Raw genomic sequence first — 23,740 nt, forward strand, 5'->3', positions numbered from 1 at the left:
CGATCACTCAATAAATTAAAAAATATTGAAAGAAAAAGAAAAGTGGTCCCTTCCTTTTCCTGCCATAGGAGGGTCTGTCGACAGCCAACATGAGAAGGGGCTAGTGAAACCCAAAGCCCAGGAGCTATCAATAAATACTTGTCAAACTTCTATTATTATTACTATTGGTGGATGTTGTCGTTTCATCTGCTCTTATCTTCACTGAAAGCCAGTGTATCTGGTGGTTAGCGAGAGAGGGAAGGTAAGGGCAGCGTCTCTAGCTTTTGCACTAAGGAGCCACAGGTATCTCAAATCGCGTGGTCTCAGCACCTGGCCTGGACCCTTAGCAGAGCTCAGTCAGGGGCGGCCGCCGCCCCTCCGCGGCCCGCCGATTCTCTGAGCGCGCGCGCCCTCTGCTGGCTAAAAGGCGCAGGCGCAGCCTCCGCCCACTATAAAAGCAGAGTGGCGCTCAAGACCCGCACAGTCCGGGAGCAGCAGAGCCCGCGCGTGGGGACTGAGCTGTGCCGCCTGAAGTCTTCTTGCCGCTCGCCATGGCTGGCCCGCAGCAACAGCCCCCTTACCTGCACTTGGCTGAGCTGACAGCAAGCCAGTTCCTGGAAATCTGGAAGCACTTTGATGCAGACGGTCAGTACATCTCCCAACTTCTGTGTCCTTGCCCATTCTCTCCCCAGGGTCTCGCAGAGGGTGGGAAGGGGCACGCTCTGTGTTCACTCCCCCGGAATGCTTTGGCTGCAGAGCCTGCAGAGCCCAGGGTCTATAGCTTGGGAGACAGCTAGCTGCTTTGGTGACACCTGTCAGTAACTTTTCTTCCCTGAAATTTGCAGCAGATAACCCACCATCATTTGTAGCCCCCTCATTCCAGGCAAGCTGGTGCTTTCTCAAAGACAAGGCCTGCGCTGACTAGGCACCGCATCCCTGTCCTGCTTTCTTCCCCACCTTTGTCTCCAGGGCAAATTCCTGCCTTTCAGCTGATGCAGCCACAGGTCTCAGAAACCCACTGAGTTTTCTCCCCCAAGTTCCCCTATGTTGAATATCATAGATCACTGCCCTGGAGTTGGAACACATTGGGGTATTGGAAAAGGGAGCTCCTGCACATACACACACACACACACACACACACACACACACCAGTTGGCTGGGAGCAGGAGTGGGGAGTGGAAAATAGCATCTGGAGGGGCTCAGAGTACCCCTGCCCTCCTGCTCATTTCCACTTCCCCTCCACCACACACACACTCCCCTGAGCATGCAGATTTCATTCACATTAGCTGTGGGTGTGTGGGAGTGGGGTTGGGGTGCAACCTGACATAACCCCCATGGTGGTAATCCTGGGTGTTTGGGGTGACACCATCTCAGGGTGAGGGAGGCACAACCATAAATACTTCGGTGGCCAGCCCTCTGCTCTGTGTAGTGTTAAGCCTAATTCACCTCAAAAGTTAGAACTGCACTGAATGACCTTTAGAGATGGCCCTGAGTCTCTGGTGGTCTGAGGCAGACATAAAGGAACCACCACCACCCCTAACTCACAACACACACATGCACACGCACACACACACACACACACACACACACACACACACCCCTCCTTGAGAAACTTCTGATATGGTTAGATACTTATTCTCAACCATTCCAATAATAATAAGTGGTTTGATATTTGTATGTTGGGCTGGGCATCCAAAGTGGGCTGGCAGCTCAGGCCCATGGCAGCACAGCACGGTGGTGCTTGCTGTTTACCCCCAAGACTGAAAGGGGGGGATGGGGTCCAGGGGAGTGTCCTGTAGCATAGTGGTTTATCAGTTCTCCCCTCCTCCCTTTCTGACACCAGCAGGGCTGAAGGTAAGTAATCTGGGGTCCTGTGCCTTCTCTGGTGCTGGAGGAGACAGCAGTTAACACCTGGAGAACCTAATAAATGAAGTTTAGATCCCTTGGAATTGGAGAGTTGCAGGTAGCAAAGGACTGTGGTACCCAGGTTAGAACCCAGATTAGTGTATGGGATTGAGGGCAGTGGGTAGTTTATTGAATCTGTGTGAAATTGGGTGAAGAAGGGGTTGTAGTCCCAATCTCCTGCTCAGTGCCATAAATCTCTCTTGGTGCAAGGGTTGTAAGGAGACCGCAGCCTCTCTGTATTCCACTGATATGCACATTACCTAAGGATGCTCCTGCCAGTTTATCTGCTCCATAGACTTGCACAGTTCAAGGAAAGTTACCAAGTGGCCAAGGTTATACCTCCAGTCTCCTGCCAGATGAGTCAGCTATAAACAGAAGACTCTGCAGCCTTGCTTTCCTGGTTCTAGCAGGAATGACCAATCAAGATCTAGATAATTGTATGGATCCTTACACTTATCTGAGACTTTTGCACCTTTCATGAGTCCCACACTGTGAGGCTGCTGGGCATATTGTGGTTTTCCTTATACACATAAAAAAACAGACCACCACCACCCCCAGAGTAACTTCTAGAACAGTTTTCCTGAGTGGTTCTAATTTCCTACTAAGGTTTCTAGACACCTGCTTAGGTCGAAAGAGGGGACTTTTCACAATGAAAAGTCTGGGGCAGGAGCCAGGCATTGGCACATCTGGTTGAGTGCTCACATTACAGTGCACAAGGGTTCAAGTCCCTGATACCCACCTGCAGATGAAAAGCTTCACAAGTGATGAATCAGGGCTGCAGGTGTCTCTCTGTCTCTTTCCCTATTTATCTCTCCTTCCCTCTCAATTTCTCTGTCTCTGTCTAATAATAAAAACAAATTTAAAAAAAGTCCAAGGCTCCTTCCCAGTTTCCTATAGAAAAGACTATGACCAAGAGATGACGGGTTATTTCTTTAATCCCAGAAAGTGGTCTTTGGCTTGAAGCAAAAATAAGCTAGAACTAGGTCTGGGAGTCTAAAGATCTCCAAAGCCACACTGTACCTCAGACTTCCCCTAGCTCCTCTGTCACCTCCCTACAGAAGTCCCAAGGAGGAGGCAAGGGTCTAATAGAGAGAAAATGTGAAGGGGCTTAAAGTGCCAGCAAAGGCACAATGTGATCTAGGAAAATGAGGACTGGATCCAGAATTGGGCAGTGGATCACCTATCTCTGTGATTTCATGTGAAACTTCCTCCATCCCCACCTTTCCCTTTCTGAACCCCCAAAGGCTGTGTCATGCCCACAGCACCATGCTACCCCACCCACAGTCTCTCTATATCCCCCTTCTTATTCTCTAGGGCTTCTTTTTGCATCTGGGAGTTTCTGTCCAACTCTGAGAGGCCTCCTGCCACTCAAAACTTTAAAGAGCTCTGGGAGAATGCACCTTTGTAGCTCACTGGGTCCCTGGAGTGAACTCCTGGAGCCCAATTAACCAGAGCTGCGGGAAGAGAGAATACTCACCCCCACTCCCAGGCTCTGTAGTAAACAGAGACCTGTGACCACAGGAGCAACTGCATCCTAAGGACAGTGGAACAGGGTAGGATTTCTGACCCTCTCCCAACCCATTCCTAGATAGGAGGATGAATCACCATCCCCATACCTTTGCCCAAAGACTAAAATTATTTTCAAAATTATTATAAGTCTTGCAGTAAAATAAGGAAGGCACTGGTTTTTAGGGATGAGAAAGTCAGGACTCAAAAGAACCAGTGTTCTTTTCACAAGATTGCACCATAAAGCTGGAGGCTGAGAGGACCCAGGAAACCTATGTCCTGGTCCCTGTAGTGCCACCAGACTCATCCTTGCTGGCCAACCAAGGGCCCCCATTTGGGGTCAAAGATGATCTCTCAGAGGCAGCAGCAAGGAGATGCCCACTCTATGAGCTGGGAGGGAGGTGAAGCATATAGTACCCCTAGGCCCTGTGTGACCTCTCTGTAGCCTCCCATGTTGAGGGCTACAATTTCTTTTAATTGCATGGAGATAGAAATTGAGAGGGAAAGGAGAGGGAGAGAGAGAGAGAGAGAACCTTCAGCAGTGCTTCACCATTTGTGAAGCTTGCCTCCTGCAGGTGAAGACCAGGAGCTTGAACCTAGGTCAGTGTGCATGGTAATGTATGCACTCTACCAGGTGCACTGGCATCTGAGGGCCACCATTCTGCTGTTTCCCAGCCACTTACTTATCAGGAGCTGTCTCACTCTGCCAGCTGCAGGGTCCAAGGGATCTAGGCTCTTTGCTCACAGCTGCCTCTCTGTGTGGTTCTGACCCCACTGACTTGAGCTGATAACCAGTGGGAGGTCCTTGAGGAGCCCAAGTTGTGGTCTGAGCCTTTGCTACCTGCTTTGGAAATCACTGAAAGTGTAAGGAGATGAGTTCTCTCCCCAAGGTCAGTAGACACTCTTGGGGCCAAGTAGAAAAGCCCAAATCAGACTGAGAATCTGCAAGACACGGCTCCAGGTAGTTCTGCAGTACATTCTTTACAAGCAACATTATCACTACATAATGAATTAGCCAAAGGGAAATTTTGCTGTCAGAGATAAAATTACTGACTGGCAAATCTGTTGTATTTGCACATATATTGGAGAAAGTGACGGCCCTTCTTTTTTTTTTCAAGGTAAATAATCTAGATTTCAGGATCTAGTATCTGATGTAAGTTCTGTAGAATTAAAAAAAAAATCTGTGTGTGTCTCCATATTTGCCTGGAAATAAAATGAACAGACAAAAAATAATCTGATATTTCTTATCACACACACACACACACACACACACACACACACACACACACACATACACATATTCTTATCTGGCCACACATCTTCAAACTATATGTAAATCTTCTAGCACATATCTGGTCTTTCCATTTTACCACATAATCTATTCAGATTCTGAGCCAAATACCAAAATTTTGTCTACTCTATGTCCTCTACCACCAAATAGCAAAAAGAGAGTAAAAAAAATATATATATATCACCATTTTCAAGAATTTTATGCTCACCAGGAATCACATAATCACATTTCTTTGCAGGCACATAAGAAAAGCTTGATTTTTCCTTTGCCTCCAGCTTCTAGTATTTTATGGTAAACTCTGTACAGGAAAGCACAATCTGTTGTCTCCTAAGCAAATAAAGAGGTCCTAGGGAGATAACTCAACATTAGAGCACAGAATGTACATGCCTGGAGCTCCAGAGGCCTTAGGTTCAATCTCTGGAACTCATCATTTTCAGTGCACCAGAGGTCAGTGGTGCACTGATCTTCCTTTCTTTCTTGAATTCTCTTGTAAAATAAGTAAATGCAGTAGCTAAAGAATAAATTATTAATGCTCTCAAAGGCTGTTGTGAATAACTGGCCACTTCTTTCCTTTTTTTGCTGCAGTTGGGTAAACTTTGGGTTTTGACAGGTAAGAGGGAAGATGATGCTTCATTTTCTAATATACTATGTGTCAGTTGAAAGCAAACTTGAAATTGAAATGCATGGGCCTGGTACTGGTGCATTTAGCTGAGAGCACATGCTACCATGCACAAGGACCCAGATTCAAGCTCCCAGCCTCCACTTACAGCGGGCTCCCACCACATTTCTCTCTCTCTTTCCTCTTTCTCTCTTCCTTTCTCTCTCCTATATAAAAAAGGAAAAAAGGTAGGTAGGTAGGAAAGAAGGAAGGGAGGGAGGAGAAAGGAAGAAATGAAGGAACGAACAAATGAACAAACAAACAAACAAACCACAGTGCCAAAGCTTCTGTCATGCAATGGGAGCCAGGCTCAGACCTAGTTATACACATGGCAAAGCAGCATATGATCCAAGTGAGCTATTTTGCCAGCCCTAGATTCACTTCTCCCTAGCATGAGAATTTGCTCTAATTCTTCTGGTCTTGTGTCTTTTTCTTGATGATCCTGGTGACACAAGGACTCTCAGAACTCAAATGGATCAAGTCTTGTCCCTAATCTATTTAGGCCTCAGGGACTTTGAAAATAGTAAAAGGCAGGACCACACATGACTAAGACCCAGCCCTGTCCTCCCTGCTATGTCCTCCTACACCTGAGGTTAACAACAGATGTGTCTTCCACTCACCACAGAGGACCCCTGCCAGACCTGGAGTGGCCGGCCCTGCAGGCTTTCCCAGATCTGCTGGAACTGCTAACTTGGTGTGTCTGGTGAAGGCAGGAAAGGAAAGCTTAACAGTGCCTCCTGGAGGTGAAGAAAGGGATGGTTGGTTTGTACTGGAATACTTAAAGGGGAACTTTTGGAACATTAACAAAAAGGCATACCCAGAGGTGTTACAAAATATTTGTTATAGGGGCCAGTCAGTGGTACACCTGGTTGAGTGCACATGTTACAGTGCACAAGGACCCACATTCAAGCCTCTGGTCCCCACCTGCAGGGAGAAAGCTTCACGAGTGGTAAAGCAGGGTTGCAGGTGTCTCTCTGTCTCTCTCACTCTCTACTACCCCCTCCCCTCTAAATTTTAAGCTGTCTCTATCCAATAAATAAATAATTAACAACAAATTAAAATATAAAAATAATAATATAAAACATTTGGTATATAGTATTATAATAGATACATATACATAAATATTTACATAAATATCCAAACTTCAAAATGCAATGTAACTGCACTATTCATAAGGTAAGTATAGTATTTATAAAAGTGATTGTTCCGTGATTCATTGTGGTCAGAGGGGCCTGATACCAGGAAACAAGATCAAGGTTGTCTGTGGGAAGATTTTATTTTATTTTATTTTTTATTGCCACCAGAGATAGCACTGAGCTTGGTGTCTGCACAATGAATCCATCACTCCCTGTAACCATTTTTGCCTTTTTTCTTTTTTCTTTGATAGGACAAAGAGAAATTGAGAGGGGAGAGAGAGAGAGAGAGAGAGAGAGAGAGAGAGAGAAAGAGAGAGAGAGAGAAGGGGACTGCTTTACCATTCAAGAAGTTTCCCCCTGCAGGTGGGCTTGAACCAGGGGCTTGAACCTGGGTCCTCGAACATGGTAACATGTGCACTCAAGCAGATACACCACTGCATGGGCCCTACTTCTTTATATATTTAAAGTATCTCTTTGTTTTTATTAGATCAGTGCTGTCCCCAAACCTTTGGAGGGTTGGTGTGTTTCATTTGTATATGATGCCAGGATTTCTGACTCATTGGAAGCATCCTTTTTGACCCTCCTGGAACAAATTCTAGGAATAAGCCCCCATCTCGCCCTTTCTATACCCTCTTCTCCCGCCTGCTTAAGTACCCCCTTTGGTGGGAGATGTCCATGGCCACCAGCTCCGTGCTGTGTGCCCTCCATAAGATGTCTTTTCTCACCCTCCTGCCTCTTGGAGTGTGATTGCACCAGCCACAGCGAGGCAGCTGTGTCTGAGAAGACCTGGGACTCTCCTGGGGTGGGGGGTGGGGGTGGGGGAGATGCAGCTGGGAAACATTTTCACAAACAGCCATCAGCCCAGCCATCCAGCTTCCCTGCCACACCTGACTTGTTTATCCCCTACCAGACTTGGGTGGTTTTACTAGCTGAGCCCCTGGGGGAGGTTTCCAGGGCTAAGGAGACCCCACAGGGAAATCTCTGCCAGTACCCAGGGAAGCAGAATTAATAGAGCAGGTGCAAGGCTCTCCAAGAACAGCATCTCTCCATATCTGGCCACCCTGGCCAGATTACATCATGCACCCTCCTCTGCCCAGCTGTCCCATCTGGGGCCTATGGCTTTGGCTCTCCCTCTATCTCCCTCTCCTCTTGGGCTCACTGCTGTCTCCCTCCTCTCTCGCCCAATCTGCCCCATCTTTTTGGCTTCCCCTGTGCCCAGGAACTGGCCCAGCTCTGGACTGCCAGATGTCCACAGGTTTGGGGGGATTCTAGAAGTAAATCAGCCCAGAGACATGACTGATAATTGGGTGTCTCAACATCCAAGCTGTTCCCACCAGGTTTTTAGTTTTGTTCTCAGGAGCCACTGGGAGAAGCAGTGTGTGTGTGTGTGTGTGTGTGTGTGTGTGTGTGTGTGTGTGTGTGTGTGTGTGTGTGAGAGAGAGAGAGAGAGAGAGAAAGGAGCCAAGACAAATACAGATGAAGACAATTGTCCCTGAGATGAATAGCAGAAAGCCAGGCTCGTACAGTTCTCTGCAAGCCCCTCACATTACTGTTCTCTAAGACTGTGTCCATAATGTCCATCTGTTTGCCTGGCAAAGCCCAGAAGACTAGCTGGGGGGAGAGAGAAGACTTGTGAAGAGTATGTGCACCAGACAAAGTGAGCATGAATATGGGGGCAGGAACTGGGGAAGCCAGTTTCTGGTCCCAAAGGGTAATGCCAGTTCCCAGAATATGCTCAGCTGTGGGGGGGGAGGGGAGGGGGGAGGGTCAGGGCCAGGGGTAGTTCTTCCTTTCCAGAAACTGGAATTCTCAGACTGAGCAAGCCAAGTGGCCTAGTTCCATGAACACTTTCTTATTCAACTCAGTGAGGACATCTGAAACTATATTCCCTCGATTTTTGTCTAAACCCTACATCCTAATGGAGCACAGACTGGTGAGGATTGCACCAGCATAGCACAGAAGCTCAGGTGCGTAGGAAACTTGTTAACACATAGGTTGGGAAGCCTTGCTTCCTCAGATTCTGATTCAGTGGTGGTGCCTGAAAATTTACATTTCTATCAAGTTCCCAGGTGCTACTGATGATAGCCGTATGGGGGTTCAGGCCAGCCCCCCCACCTCCAATCTCAACTTTCAATGTCTAAAATCAAAGGTACAGTCTTTCTAAAAAGGCACTAATCTGGGGGGGGTGGTGGTGCACATTGTCATGCATGAGGATGTGGGTTCAAGCCCCTAGTCTGGGGGGGGGGGGGAGTGAGGCTTCATGTGTGGGGAAGGAGTGCTACAGATGTCTCTCTCCCTCTCTATCTCCTATTCCCCTCTCAATTTCTTTCTGTTCTAATAAATTAATTAATAAAAAGTATTAAGACACTAACCTTACTAGATTTAAGCTTACTGTCTTTAAGCCACTTCTGGACTTTATTTTTAATCAACTTTAAATTAAAAATAAAAATGAATATGGCTGGGGAGAGAGCATGATGGTTATGCAAAGAACCTTTCATGCCTGAGTCACCAAAGGTCCCAGGTTCAGTCCCTATCACTACCATAACCTAGAACTGAGCAGTGCTCTGGGGCAAGAAAAAAAAAATAGCCTTCACTTTTCAGAAAGGCTTATATTTATTGAAAATTTAGAAATGCCCTATACATTGTCTCCTGACTTGGTTTCCCCTATTGTTAACTTTCTGCATTCGTTATAACATCTTTGGTTTGGTTTTGTTTTATTTCCTTTTTTGAATTGCAGTTGGTGAACCACTGTTGACACATTCTTCTTAACTAAATTTATCTTAAATTTCATCATTGACATTGGAGCTCATTTTTCATACACTACAGCTTTGTGATCTTGGCAAATGCTTAATATCATGTACCCACCTTGATAATATCATACATAATAGTTTCACCACCCTAAAACTCACCTGAGTTCCTCTATCCCCCAACTCCAACTCCTGGAAACTTCTGACTGAAAATCAAAATGGACAAAGGTTTATAATTCTTAGGATTGGGTGTTAATCCTTAATTCCTTCATTCCAATATTCATTCATCTGAATCTAAACACCTCCGCATTTCTTCTCTAGGAAACATTCAATTCTTAAATATTTATAGCCTGACATTGTTCAGATACAAATGCTGGTTCAGCCAATGTGGGGTAAGACCTGGGAGTTCATATTTCTTTTTATTTTTTTATTTTTATTTATAAAAAAAAGGAAATACTGACAAAAACCATAGGAGAAGAGGGGTGCAACTCCACACAATTCCCCCCACCAGAGGGAGTTCACGTTTCTAACAGGCTCCTGGTAATTCCGTGCTACTGTGCAATACATGTCACTTTGAACAGCATGTCCTGAAACTCCAGATCTATGAAATTAGTCTCCCAAGTGTAATACACTCCTCTAGGCAATGCTCACACATCTTAAAATTTGTTAAAGCAGTTCTTTTATTTTTTCCCCAAATATTTTTTTTCCAATTCCAGTGTCAATTGTTTAAAGAAATGTTGATTTGTAGGATGTTTTTTCAGAAGGGTACAATTCTGCATTTCCCCAAGTCTAAAGCAGTTGTTAACTCCAAATACACATTAGAATTACCTATAGAGGGGCAAAAGAGACAGCATAATGGTTATACAAAAGACTTTTTATGCCTGAGGCTCTGAAGGCCCAGGTTCAATCACCAGCTCCACCATAAGTCAGAGCTGAAGAATGTTCTTTACCCCCCCCTCTCTCTCTCACTCGCTCTCTCTCTCTCTCTGTCTCTCTCTCCCTCTCTCCTCTCTCTCTCTTCTCTCTTTCTCTCTCATTACAAAGAAAATAAATAAAATGTCAAAAAAATTACATAGACTGTGAGTAATGGTGCAGCCAGCTGAGTGCACATGTAATCCACCATGCACAAGGATCCAAGTTCAAGCCCCAAGTCCCCAACTATCGTGGGAAAACTTTACAAGCAGTGATTCTGTGTCTATCTCCTGTTCCCTCTCAATTTCTCTGTTTCTATCAAAAAAAAAAAAATTTAGGAGAATAATGCCCATCAGCAGCAATGGATTTGTAATACAGGCATCAAGCCCCAGGGGTAACCCTGGTGGCAATGAAAAATAATATTAATAACAACAACAACAAAAGAACCACCTGGAGAGCTATGACAACTTGCCCAGAAAGTGTCCCCCCTCACCAATTAAAGTAGAAGCCCTGCGGGATGGAGAACCAGACAGAGGTGTTGTAAAGAACCTTTCAATTGAGTCTAACATACAGACCAGACTGAGTACCAATGATCTAAGCAAATAGTGCTGAAACTGTAAACTAAATAGTTCAGTTTTCGGCAAGGAACTGCTCAGATCTTATAAGGACCAAGAGTAAGAATGATGATTTCTGTAGCCCCCAAGAAGTAGCACAGTGGCTAGAGTACTGGACAAAAAAAAATTTTTTTTTTAAGCAAAAGCCTTTTCTGTCAATGACAAGTATGCCTCATTTTGGTGTGTGAGGGGGAGTGCAAAGCTGGTCTAGTCAGCTGCCCTCCAAACTCATTGCAGCCACTTCCCAATTCAAAAAACAGACATTCACTCTCTCAATACTCAGCTGGTACAGGAACCATCTCTGAGGTCTCTGCTTCATCAAAGCCCACTTTGTTTTCACAGTGCCAGGTTCAACCACCACCTCCACCTCCATCTCCATCCCCAGCCTCAGGCTTCTAAAAACTGCACCTGAGCCCAGAGCCAAGCTCAGTATTCTACCTCTGAAATGGAACAAGTAGCCAGATCACTGCAGGAAGTGGCCAGGGAGAGAAACACAGCTCATTCCTCCAACTCAGAGGCATCATCAATTAGACCACTCCCTTTTTGCCTCCGGAGGTCTCCCTTTCTCTTCCTCCCTCTCTTCCACCCCCTCTCCAGCTGGCTTTCCAGGTGGTAAGCACACACTCTTCAAATTCCAAGAAGCTGCTCTCAAGCTTCTCCCAAGAAGCTTTTCAGAACATCCTAGAAGAAAGATGACCACTTTAACAAAAGAGGTGGAAAGAATTCAAGTTTCCTTCCTCCATATGCCATAATAAATTCTTTTCCCTGCATACCAAAACCTATCATTCACCTCATTTTGTCCCCCACACAATATGCAGTGTAGTTCCTACTCTACTAGAGGGCACCTCTAAAGGTCACTGATTGGGAATCTAAATTCTCAGAGAGTACTAGATGGGGACAGAGGTTGGGAAGACAACAAGACTTTCATGCCTGAGGCTCTGAGGTCCCAAGTTCAATCCCAAACACCACCATAAACCAGAGCTGAGAAGTGCTTTAGTGTCTTTCTCTCTCCATCCTTTCATCTCTAACAGTAAAATAAATTGATAGTTATTTTAAATATATATATATATATATATATATATATATATATGTATCCCATTGCTGTGCTCAAATACCCTCTGTCTCCCTCTATACTTCCCTCCAAGGGTAAATGAATCTTTTATTATTATTTCCTGTGTTTAGTTTTTAACTCCCTCTGCCCTTAAACTACCACCACTACCTATTCAAGCTGAATATTCTCTGTGGGAATCTAGCTGAACAACTTCAGATCAAATTCAATTTTAGATAGGAGGTTTCCAAATCTTTCTGCATATGAAAATCACCTGTGAAACTTAAGGGAAAAAATCATGGGGCCAGGGAGAGCAGAGCAGTTTATGTAACAGATTTCCATACCTGAGGCACTGGCATCCTAGGTTTAACCCCTATAAACCAAAGATGAGCAGCACTCTACTTTTAAATTAAAAAAAAAAATTCTTGGAACAACTGGGAATTGAGAACCAGGCACCTATGCTTTTTAATATTTATTTATTTATAAGAGCACTACTCAGCTCTGGCTTATATTGGTGCTGGGGATTGAACCTGGGACTACTGGTTCTCAAGAATGAAAGTCTTTTTGCATAACCATTATGCTGCCTCCCTGTTTATTGATTTATTTGGAGAGGCAGAGGATGAGGATCTGGGACTTTAGAGTGCCAAGCATTAAAGGTTTTTGCATAACCTATGTTGTTTCCCCAGCACCATCCATACCTCTCTCTCTCTCTCTCTCTCTCTCTCTCTCTCTCTCTCTCTCTTTCTCTTAATCGTCATTATCAGGGCTTCACTGCTCCAGGATGACTTTCTTTCCAGACAGAAAGACAGACAGACAGAGAGAGAGAGAGAGAGAGAGAGAGAGACCGACCACAATGCCAAAGCTTCCTCCGGTATAGTAGGGGCAGGAGTCAAACCTGAGTTAAGCACATAGCAAAGCATCACACTATCCAGTTTTTGCCAGCTCCATATATATATTCAAATCCCAGAAAATTCCCATTCTCAGCAGTCTGGGAAGCACTGCCTAAGGGCTGTCTGATTTCCCTCCCACAAATGCCTCCTCTCCATCACAGCGGAGACCAGTGACCTTAGCCGTGGTCTCTAGGTTACCTGGATTCAAGAGTTGAGAACCTATAGGCCCTCTCACTATTCATGTTATCTTACAGGTCAGACACTGACCTTGGGACCTGGTCCTGAGAGCTGCTTTGTACCCAGATTCATTCCCACCTTATACACAGGTTTTAGCCACTGACTTCAGATTCATAGTGTGCTTGCAGTAGCCTGGTGTCAGACATTCCATATATAAACCCTAATTATGATAGCCCATTTTTCAGATATTACAGATTTTAAATAACTTTCCCAAAGTCATGTACCTTAAGTACAGCAGAGTCTGGGTTTGAATATGGCTTCACGAATCCAAGAGTCCTCTGTCTGTTGCTTGGATGATAGTGGGTTACCTCCCATCTACATGCTCTCTGTGACCCCTTTTCTCTTGTGTCTCCAATCCCAGAAGACAGACACCTTGCCTCTTTCCTCTCTGTTAGCTTCCTAGAGCTATTGTAACCAACCATTGTCAACTGGTTGATTTAAAACAACAGAAATGTATTCTATCACTTTTGGGGCCAGAATCCAACATCAGGTGTCAGCAGGTCACTCCCCTCTGAAGAATCTGAAGGACCATCTATTCCATGCACTTCTCCACTTCTGTAGTTGACAGTAGCCCACAGCACTCCCTAGCATGGAGAAGTATTGCTATAGTCTGCTGTGTCTTAGCACAACCTTCTTAGAAAGACACCAATCATTTGATTCAAGGTCTTCACTAGTATGATTTCACCTTTACTAATTACATTTGCCAAGACCCTATTTGCAAATGAGACCACATTCTGGACTTGCAGGTGGATGTAGACTTGGAAAGTGTCTCTTCAACCTCCTCACCCCAAAGACCCAAGTTCTACCCCTTCACCCTGGATCAGTCTGCTATCTGCTAACAAGCCTCCATGCTGATGGGGCCAGGTAGTGGTGCACCTGGTTGAGCACACATGTTACAATGTGCAAAGACCCAGGTTTGAGTCCCCAGTCCCCACCTGCAGGGGGAAATATTTACAAGTGGTGAAGCAGTGATGCAGGTGTCTTTCTGTCTTTCTTCCCTTCTATCTCACCCCTTCCCTTGATTTCTGGCTGTCTCAAATAAATAGAATAATAATTAAAAATAAAAAAAGACCTTCATGCTGATGACCTCCTGGCCTCCATCAGATTTGCTGCTTGTCCCATGACTAGGGACACTCCTGTCTCCTATCAGATGGGCCCAGCTTCTGTTGCTTCCAGTATGCTTTGGCTACTGAACACATATTTCCAAAGACACATGGTTATTCATCTTGCATCTGAAGTCTTGCAATCTGCAGAACTCACTTCCCAGCTGCACCAGCCAGGGGCAAGTTCTTGATGAGACACCCTACACACACACACACACACACACACACACATTGTCACACCTTCCCCATCAAGTCTTACTATTTTATTCTGAAGCTAATTGTTTTTCTCCCCACCCCCACCCCATCTTCACAGGAAATGGCTATATTGAAGGTAAAGAGCTAGAAAACTTTTTCCAAGAGCTGGAGAAAGCAAGAAAAGGCTCTGGCATGGTAAGCTCACACCCCTCCCTCTCCCACTGTGTGGGAATTCCTGTCATCCCAACCGTGGCTTGGAATCTTATCTCAAGTTATATATTCTATCAGCTGGACTGATTCAACCCCTTACCTTCATACTTAGTTTTTCTTTCGTGTATAAGGTTATTAGTTTCTAGCAAGAGAGAGAGACCAAGAGGGGAGGGGGGAGGGAGGGGCCAAAGCACTGCTTCACTGTTTCTTATGATGTTCTTTATTCTGGTCTCTCTCCCATTGATCTGTGGTGCCATATGCATTCACTCAAGCACAACATTCACTCAACCACAGCACCACCTCCTGCTGGGGCCTCATATGTGCATGATTCCACCGCCCAGGACAACTTTCTTATTCTCTTTATTTCAGCAAGAGAGAAGAAAGCTACCACAGCACTATTCTACTATGCTTAAAGTTCCCCCTGGTACCATAGGTTTCCCATTTGATGCCAGGATTTGAATCTGGGGCCTTGAGCAGCGTAAGGTGGGCATTCTACATTCCACCTAGTGAACTAAGGGCCTTTTCTTCCTTTTTTTTTTTTTCTTTTCATTGTCACTAGGGTTTCTGCTGGGGCTTGGTGCCTGCTCACCACTCCTAGTGACCGTTTTGTTTTTTTTTTTAGTTTTTTGCTTTTTGTTAAATAGGACACAGATAAATTATGAGGGGAGGGGGAGATAGAGAAGAAGAGAGACACTTGCAGACCTGCTTTACCACTCATGAAGCTTCTCCCCTGCAGGTATGGACCAGGGGCTTGAACCTGGGTCCTTGAGTATGGTAATATGTGCACTCAATGAGATGCACCAATACCTGGCCTCCTAGTAAGGATTTTTAAATTTAGGATACTCCAGGGCTGGGGAGACAGTACAGTGATGGCATATAGAATTTTCATGCAAGAGGTTTGATCCCTGACACTATCAATAGTCAGAGCTGAGACTGTTTGTTAAACTCTGGTTTAAAAAAATGAGATTATGCCTAGAGTTGGTGAAATAGCTCACTCAGACAGCATGCTGCTTTGTTACGTGTAAAACCCAGGTTCAAGCCTGGCGCCACTACACTGAAGGAATCTTTAGTGCTGTAGTCTCTCTCTCTCTCTCTCTCTCTCCCTCCCTCCCTCCCTCCCTCCCTCCCTCTGAGTTTTTACTTCTTTATCTCTATATAAAAAAAAGAAGAAGAAGAAGAAGGGACAGGGGTAAATAGCATAATGGTTATGCAAACAGACTGTCATGCCTGAGGTTCCAAAGTCTCAGGTTCAATCCCCCACACCACCATAAGCCAGAGTTGATCAGTGCTGTGGTAAAAAAAAAAAAAAAAAAAAAAAAGAGGGGAGGAGAGAAATTATTATAAAAAGTGTTTTACCTGGATATTCTTGGATGTCTGGGATTAAGGGGTCAATGAAGGGATTGCAAGGGGGGCAGTGGGGAACGTGGAGGGAGGCATCTGAAAAATCAATAAGCTAAGGTAATTGGAGCTACTCTTATCTTTTGTACTAAGTATTGCTGATTCCCCCAAACCTACAAAGCTTTGGGTCAGTGTATGTGGGTATAAAAACTATTTTTCCGGGAGTGGGGCAGTGGTGCAGCAGGTTAAGCGCATGTGGCACAAAGCGCAAGGACCTGCATAAGTATCCTGGTTCAAGCCCCCGGCTCCCCACCTGCAGGGGAGTCGCTTCACAGGTGGTGAATCAGGTCTGCAGGTGTCTGTCTTTCTCTCCCCCCTCTGTCTTCCCCACCTCTCTCCATTTCTCTCTGTCCTATCCAACAACAACAACATCAATAACCACAACAATGTTAAACAAGGGCAACAAAAGGGAAAATAAATTTTAAAAAGAAAAAACTATTTCTCCCCTAAGGAAGAGTCTACAATCTATCTCAATTGCTCAAAGGGGTCACTGCTCGAGACTGGATCCCCAGGAGTGTTGAGTGTCCTTCATCTGAACCCAAGTCTCTCATCTCAGCACTGAAGCATCTGGATCTGTGTTACTCTTCATCCTGGGGGTGGTCCTGTGCCCTGCAGCATGACTCTCAGTGTCCCTGAATCTCCTCCCTTGAGATGCCAGTAGTGTCCCCTGTGAATTATGGCAATAAAGTATCTCCAGATGTTGCCAAATGTCCCCTGTGGGGATGTGCAGAATGGTCCCCACTGTTCTGGACAACAAATACAGCAAGGACTTAGAGGAAAACCGAGGATTGCTCCAAACCAGTATCCAAAGCAGATGGTATTGGCTGGCCTCATCGCTGGGGGGCAGAATGCCCTTCTTAGCCTACTTGAAGTGACTCCAGATCATGTCCCAGCCTCTCAGTAGCAGGGACACTATTTCCCCCAGTGCCAACTGGGCACTACTGAATTCACTATTGCAAGGGGGGACCGTGGGGGACGTGGAGGGAGGCATCTGAAAAATAAATGCGCTAAGGCAATTGGAGCTACTCTTATTATCATCTCCCTGTCTGGTTCTTGAATATACAGAGTCATTTACCATTCCCTCCCTCAGCTCCCGCAGGGCAGTTTTGGGGCAGGAGGTAGAAGTGGGGGTGCGGGAGGGGGTGGGAAAGGGTGTCTCTCTACTCACCCTTGGTATTGGCAATTAACTGCTTATCTGCAAGTCTCCAGGAAGTAATGTGGGAGGTGAATCCACTTAGGAGCTCCTGGTTCAAAGCTCAGCTGAGTGTCCCAATGAGGGAAAGTTCAGAGCCATGGGATTAAGGGGCTAGAGGTGACCTAAGGGTTTGTTTATCAACATTTTCCCCATGAATCCCCCCACCCCATTACTAAGGTAATAAAGCCTGGGCTTCAAAACTGATTCTGGCTTTATGTGGGAAGCCAAGGAATGTGAAACACTTCATGTGAAGTGTTTCAAATCTGAAATGTTTCTCTAAGTCCTGCCTTTCCTCAGATGGCATCGGGGTGATTTTCTTGTCTGTCAGCAACTCTCTCAACTGAGATCATCTGGGACTGGTTCTCAAAGCAGCTGTTACGTGGTTCAAAGAATACTGGCCTGGAAAGCAGAAACCATGAGTTCAGATTCCAGTTCAGACTACACTCACTGGGAATTCTTGGGAGGAGTCATTTATCTGAGCATCCATTTGTGAAAAATATTCCTGCAGGAACTGTTTTCACAAGTCAGTAGGAGGACCACATTTTCACTAAGGTTCAAGGATCAATCCACACACCTTAGGAAATGTAAAGCAACAATCATTAAATTAGCAAATCAATACTGACAAAAAGAGAGCAGTTCTACAGGTGAAAAGTAATAGGGAGACACCAGAGAAGTTTTTAGGAATTGGTAGGCTTCTCCTTGGCCTAGGGGGTGGTACAATGGTAGAGACAGGACGGCATGTATGAAGTCCTAAATTCAGTCCTGACACCATATATGCTAGAGTGGAGCGCTTTCATTATTAAACAAATAAAACTTATTTAAAAGGGGCTGGGGAGATAGAATATAGCATAATGGTTATGTAAATGGGTTTCATGCCTCAGGCTCTGAGGCTCCAGGTTCCATCCCTAACACCACCATAAACTAGAGTTGAGCAGTGCTGCTCTGAAGAGAGAGAGAGAGAGAGATTTCTCTGTGTCCCAATCCTTAAAAGCACACAATTCACCTGAAGTCGTCAGATAAGCAGAGGCATCAGCTGCCAGTGGAAGAGTCAGTATTGATTAGGGATGAAAATGAATTCATTAATGCAAATAAATAACCAGCACCCGAAACCAAGAGAATTTCTCCAGAACCACCGAGAACTTCTCCAGAAGCTTCAATTTAAATAGTAACAATGGGACGAGGGTGTGGTTCAGTGGCAGAGCCCATTTTTACATGTCTGAGGCCCTGAATTTGATCTCTGGCACCAAAAAACTGAGTAAATGAAACAGGCAACAATGTGCTAAAGGAATGGGAATTTTTTAATCCCTTTGCCTTCTAATCATCATAATAATCTAGTGGATTTGTTTAAATTAACCCTTCGGAGACTGGGAGACGGCTCAACCAGGCAGACTGCATATGCTTTACCGCGCACAGGTACCTGGGTTCAAAGCCCAGCAGTACAACGTGGGGGCAACATGAGTGACATCAGGGGAACTCCACAGATGGTGGAGCAGTGCTATGGTGTCTTCTCTCTCTCTCTCTCTCTCTCTCTCTCTCTCTCTTTCTCTCTCTCTCTGCCCTTTTTACATTAAAAAAGATTAGTGACCCAGGAGGTAGCTCAGTGGCTAGAGTACTGGGCTCTCAAACATGAGGTCCCAACTTCAACCCTCTGCATCAAATGTATCAATGATGTTCTGGCTCTCTCTCTCTCTCTCCCTCCCTCTCTCCTCTTATCATAAACAAATAAACAAATTACCTCTTCACTACATGGAGGCTTTTTCCTCACAGTTCTTCCACTATAAAGTCAAAGTGAAGGCGACAGTAAAATTGCCAGTTTGTATGTATTACTTTTTCTACAAGAGTGCTGATAACTCTGGCTTGTGGTGGTGCTGGAGATTGAACCTGGGACTCTATCTCAGGCATGAAAGTCTTTCCACAATAACTATTATACTATCTTCCCAGTCTTACCAGTCTATCTTTAAAGAAGGACAAGAGCACTTCACCTCACTCATTGTTGGTGGTATGCTTGGATGCTTCCAGCCTCTTGGGAATCACTAGATTAAGCTCATTTATTTTTTACAAGCTAACTCAATAAAATGTCGAGACCTCAATTCTCACATTGGTGTGATGAGGATAAATTGTTAGCTTTCAGATGGAGTCTTGATCAAACCCATCCCCAAATGAGGAGACATGTTTAATTCCATGGCACATAGCAATCTGTCTGTCCTGTTCCCCTATGTTATGACTGAGATCTGAGAAGAGATTTGGGGGGAATAATGAAAAGGAAAAAGCACAGCTCTGATCACTCATACCTTGGGCTCAATACGGTTCTGTGTCTGTCTGTTTGGGATACAAAATGATCACCACTGACTCAAGAGGGTATGAGATGGGTGAGTAGTTCACAGGGGACCCACTTGCCAATCAGTCCCCCTCTGTCTTTCCACAGATGTCAAAGAGTGACAACTTCGGGGAGAAGATGAAGGAGTTCATGCAGAAGTACGACAAGAACTCAGATGGGAAAATTGAGATGGCAGAGGTGAGGTTTCCTACTCCGATTACATCCATCACCTGTGTCACTCCCATGCACAAGTGGCCTTCTAGATCTAATGAGGTGGTGGCCTTAAGGCCCCCACCCCTGCCCCAAGACCAGGGAGGTGGCTGGTCAGGGGAGTGCCTGCCACAGCACATGGGAAAAGCAAGGAAGTAGATCGCCACATGTGGAGGAGTGGTGCTTTGTGATCTTTCTTTCTCACTATCTCATTCGAAAGATAGAAGAAAAATCTGGGTGGGGATGTAGTGCACATATCTGAGGACCTGGGGCCTCTCTCCAGTACCACATCAACAATTAAAGTTGATCAGTGAGAGCAGGCTGGGCTTGTTCTGTGCTTCACAAAAAAAGAGACAACCACAATCATGAACCCAAAACAGGACCGGAGACCCTGAATGCCCTCAGGGTCTCCTAGATATTATCTTGTGTGTCCTGCACTTAGGAGAGGAAGGAGAGGAAGCATAAGGCAGTTGGAGAGTTCATCCCACCTTGAAGCATCCTAAGGTTACATAACAATGTATATAGAGTGATGTGAAATATGTGTGTATTGGAAGTGATAAACTGAGAGGAGATAGCTCGGCTTGTAGAGTGCATGCCTGAGGCTCCCAGCTCCTTCTCCTGCCTTACATGTTCTAGAGTGGTTGCTCTAGCTCCCCTCTTCTCGCACCCCATACAAAACTCTCTGTTTCACATGGAATAAAAACTAATCTTCATTCTTCTTTTTTTTTTTTTTAAGAAATAAGGTAAGGCTTATGAGAAACATAGAGTTTATTTGAGCAAAAATCAGCTCAAATCTATCTAGTAGTAAAAAAAAAAAAAAAAAAAACAGCTCAAATCTGGAGTGCCTGAAAGCAAAGAACCCAGGAAAGACATTCCTACAGAGGAGGTAGAAGCAAAGCAAGTAAATGGCCTAACTGGCAGTAGAGAGCTAATGTTACTGTCCTCTATGGTTCCCACAGCTGGCACAGATCCTGCCAACCGAGGAGAACTTCCTCCTGTGCTTCCGGCAGCACGTGGGCTCCAGCACCGAGTTCATGGAGGTGAGGCCGGGATGCTGCCTTCTCTCTACTCACTGGGACCCGCCTTCCCCATGCTCAGGGTCAGGCCCACTCGGGAAATTCTTCCCCTGAGAGCTGCTCAGGCCCCTTAAAGCTGCTACTCAAAGTGTAGTCCAAGGACCAGCAGCATCAGTGCTACCCCTACCACCTCGGTGCTTAGTTAGAAGGTGCAGAGTCCTTGGTGCACTGAGTTGAAATATCACAAGTAGATCTGCCAGGTGTGCACACTCAAGGGCAGGGCTGAGGTGAGGAGCCATCCTGGGTGGAGTACACTTGGGGTGCACTGCATATATGTGCACTCTCCTCTTCGGACATCTGTCATAGACTTGAGGCTTTTGCATGCTTGGAGGGATTCTGTTGTAAGAGGCATTTCCCTCCATTTCCCCCATTTTGCCCTCACTCAATGGCATTAGTGTTCCTGGAAGTCAAGTTCCCAAGGAACATCCTGGAGAATGATGGCTCTAGGTATCACCTCAAAACTGGAAAAGCCTGGTGAGAATTCCACTTTCCAGAAGCTCTCCAGGTTTATCTTGATAGTCTGGGCTTCACTGATTCCCCTTTAAAAATTGGCATTGCTGTCTTCACAAGAGAAATTCTCTGAGCTCCTTCTATGAAGCAGAACAATGGCATACAAGTATCTTTTGGGTGATGTTCAACTGACAGATTGAACCATTTGAAATTGCTGACATTCCACTATTTTCAATTTCTTCTTTTTTTTTATGTCACATGACAGAAATAAGTTGAGAGGGGAAGGCGGGGAGAAAGAGGGAGAGAGACGCCTGCAGCACTGCTTCACCATTCATGGAGCTTCCCACCTTCAGGCAGAGACTGGGGGTTTGAGCCTGGATTCCTGTGCTGAATAACATGTGTGCCACTACCTGGATCTCCATTTTTTTATTCTGCCCCACTAGGGAAAGAGAGGCAGGCTGAGAGTATGGATCAACCTGTCAGTGCCCATGTTCACTTGTGGAAGCAATTACAGAAGTCAGACCTTCCACCTTCTGCATCCTACAATGACCTTGGGTCCATACTCCCAGAGGAATAAAGAATAGGAAAGCTATCAGGGGAGGGGATAGGATACGGAGTTCTGGTGGTGGGAATTGTGTGGTGTTGTACCCCTCTTATCCTATGGTTTTTGTCAGTGTTTCCTTTTTATAAATAATTAAAAAGAAAAATAATAAGTAAATTAAATTAAATCTAAGCATCAGTACCAAAAAAAAGAAAAGAAAAAGAAAATTTCAATCAAACATATTACTATTGCTGGTGTTCAGCAAGCTGTGTTATTTCTTGCATTTTTTTTGGGCTCTGCACCCCTAGGCATTCAAACATAAGTATCCCTCAGGGTGAAATTTGGCCCATCCCACACGTACTCTGCCTGCTATGATAAACAGCTATTGGCCATCAGCATGACTCTAGTTGCCAGTTGTGGAGTCTAGTCCATTTCTAGCCACCGGTAATCCCTTCTGCGTGATTCACTGTCTAAAAGAACTGAAGAAAGATCCAGTCCTGAAATCCACATGGCAATGTGTTCCCCATACAGATGGAAAGAGAAGAGTGGCGATCATGGGTTCTCAGGGCAGAAAAGTCTTTTTTTTTTTTTTTTTTGCCTCCAGGGTTATTGCTGGGGCTTAGTGCCTGCACCATGAATCCACTGCTCCTGGAGGCCATTTTTTCCCCTTTTGTTGCCCTTGTTGTTGTAGCCTTGTTGTGATTATTATTATTTTTTATGTTGTTCATTGTTGGATAGGACAGAGAGAAATGGAGAGAGGAGGGGAAGACAGAAAGGGGGAGAGAAAGATAGACACCTGGAGACTTGCTTCAACGCCTATAAAGTGACTCCCCTGCAAGTGGGGAGCCTGGGGCTCAAACCAGGATCCTTACGCTGGTCCTTGCACTTTGCACCATGTGCGCTTAACCCACTGAGCCACTGCACAGCCCCCAGAAAAGTCATTTTTTAAGTGGCAGCTTGCCTAAGTGTCAGATGTGGGTTTAATTTTGTGGTGCTTCAAAGGATTTTCTCTAATTTTTTCAAGAAGTCAAGTTTCCATCAATGGTAACAGACATTTTCAATTCTGTTCTAGGCCATTCTCTTTCCTATCTGGAAAGAAAGCCCTGCATGGACTTAGAATTCATCAGGGTGTACCTTTTGTGAATGTCAGTTTTTCTGTCTTTAGAAAGCATATATCTGTCTTCTCCTTTCCTGGTTAAGTGGCAACCAAAGATTAGCCTCTGTTCCACTTCTGGTCTGAAAAAATGGGGTGACAAGAGCTTGAAGGGAGTAGAGATGCTGAAAGAGGAGTTACATCACCTCTCCCCCACCCCCTTGATGGTTTCTCTGTAGTTGACATGACTCCACATTCGTGCTTGCTTTTCCCTTGAAGCACCAGCATAACTGCAGAGACAGTGCTCCCCCTCCCCACCAAGTTTCCTGGGACCCCCCCCCAACCTACAGCACCACTCCCTCCTGGGGCTGTTCACTTGTTCTGTTTTTACCTGCTGCCAACATGACATGGTCCCTCAGTTGCCCTGAAAGGCTTTGCTGCCATTTAGCTCCCACCCCAATGCTCAGAACCACATTTTAACTTCTAATTTTAGTGACGCCTCAGGATTTCTTTGAGATCTCACAAAACCCAGTTCTCTTGAGTCCTCTTCCTTGTAGAAGAAGAGAGTAATGACTGTCCGGTGGGTGAGCAAAATGCTGAGAGGAACCTAGCTGGGATGTCAGTACAGCAGGGCAGAGGTGGGAAGGAGGTCAGTCTTCTGGGGATAGTCTGACTCTAGAAGTGGCCAAGTGCTTTGCTCTGTGTGTAGATGGAGGTCCCCTCAGGCTACTCTTTATACAACATAGCAACATGTCTGCCTTTTTTTTCTCCTAGTCAAGCCTCAGCTTACTTGAACTAAGTTTTAAGGTGCTAAATATATGCAGGTGGTTGGTAAAGTCATATGTGGAACATCCACATATCAGTTAGTCTTCACACTTCTTCATGAGTGGGTTTTCTGGAGTTGGGAAGGAATATTTTGATGGAATCCAGATACCACCTCCAGCCCCTGAGAAAAGACGCTCACTTAATCCAGTACCATCTAGCCAAATTGTCAGTAATTTAAGTTTACTCTTTTGTTGTTCATCACCG

General features: G+C 45.2%; 1 protein-coding gene across 1 annotated transcript in view; it reads left to right on the forward strand.

Annotated features, from left to right (window-relative positions):
* Positions 1-463: 463 nt before the first annotated feature.
* CALB2 (calbindin 2) overlaps positions 464-23,740 on the forward strand; it is a 30,660-nt gene continuing 7,383 nt past the window's right edge. The window contains exons 1-4 of the mRNA XM_007526658.3: positions 464-624; positions 14,340-14,416; positions 19,450-19,539; positions 20,511-20,591. Coding sequence (XP_007526720.1) covers positions 531-624; positions 14,340-14,416; positions 19,450-19,539; positions 20,511-20,591 — 342 coding nt within the window. The 5' untranslated portion in view covers positions 464-530. The remainder of the gene's footprint in view (positions 625-14,339; positions 14,417-19,449; positions 19,540-20,510; positions 20,592-23,740) is intronic.

The sequence above is a fragment of the Erinaceus europaeus genome, chromosome 2 (assembly GCF_950295315.1).
Source record: "Erinaceus europaeus chromosome 2, mEriEur2.1, whole genome shotgun sequence".
Lineage (NCBI taxonomy): Eukaryota > Metazoa > Chordata > Mammalia > Eulipotyphla > Erinaceidae > Erinaceus > Erinaceus europaeus.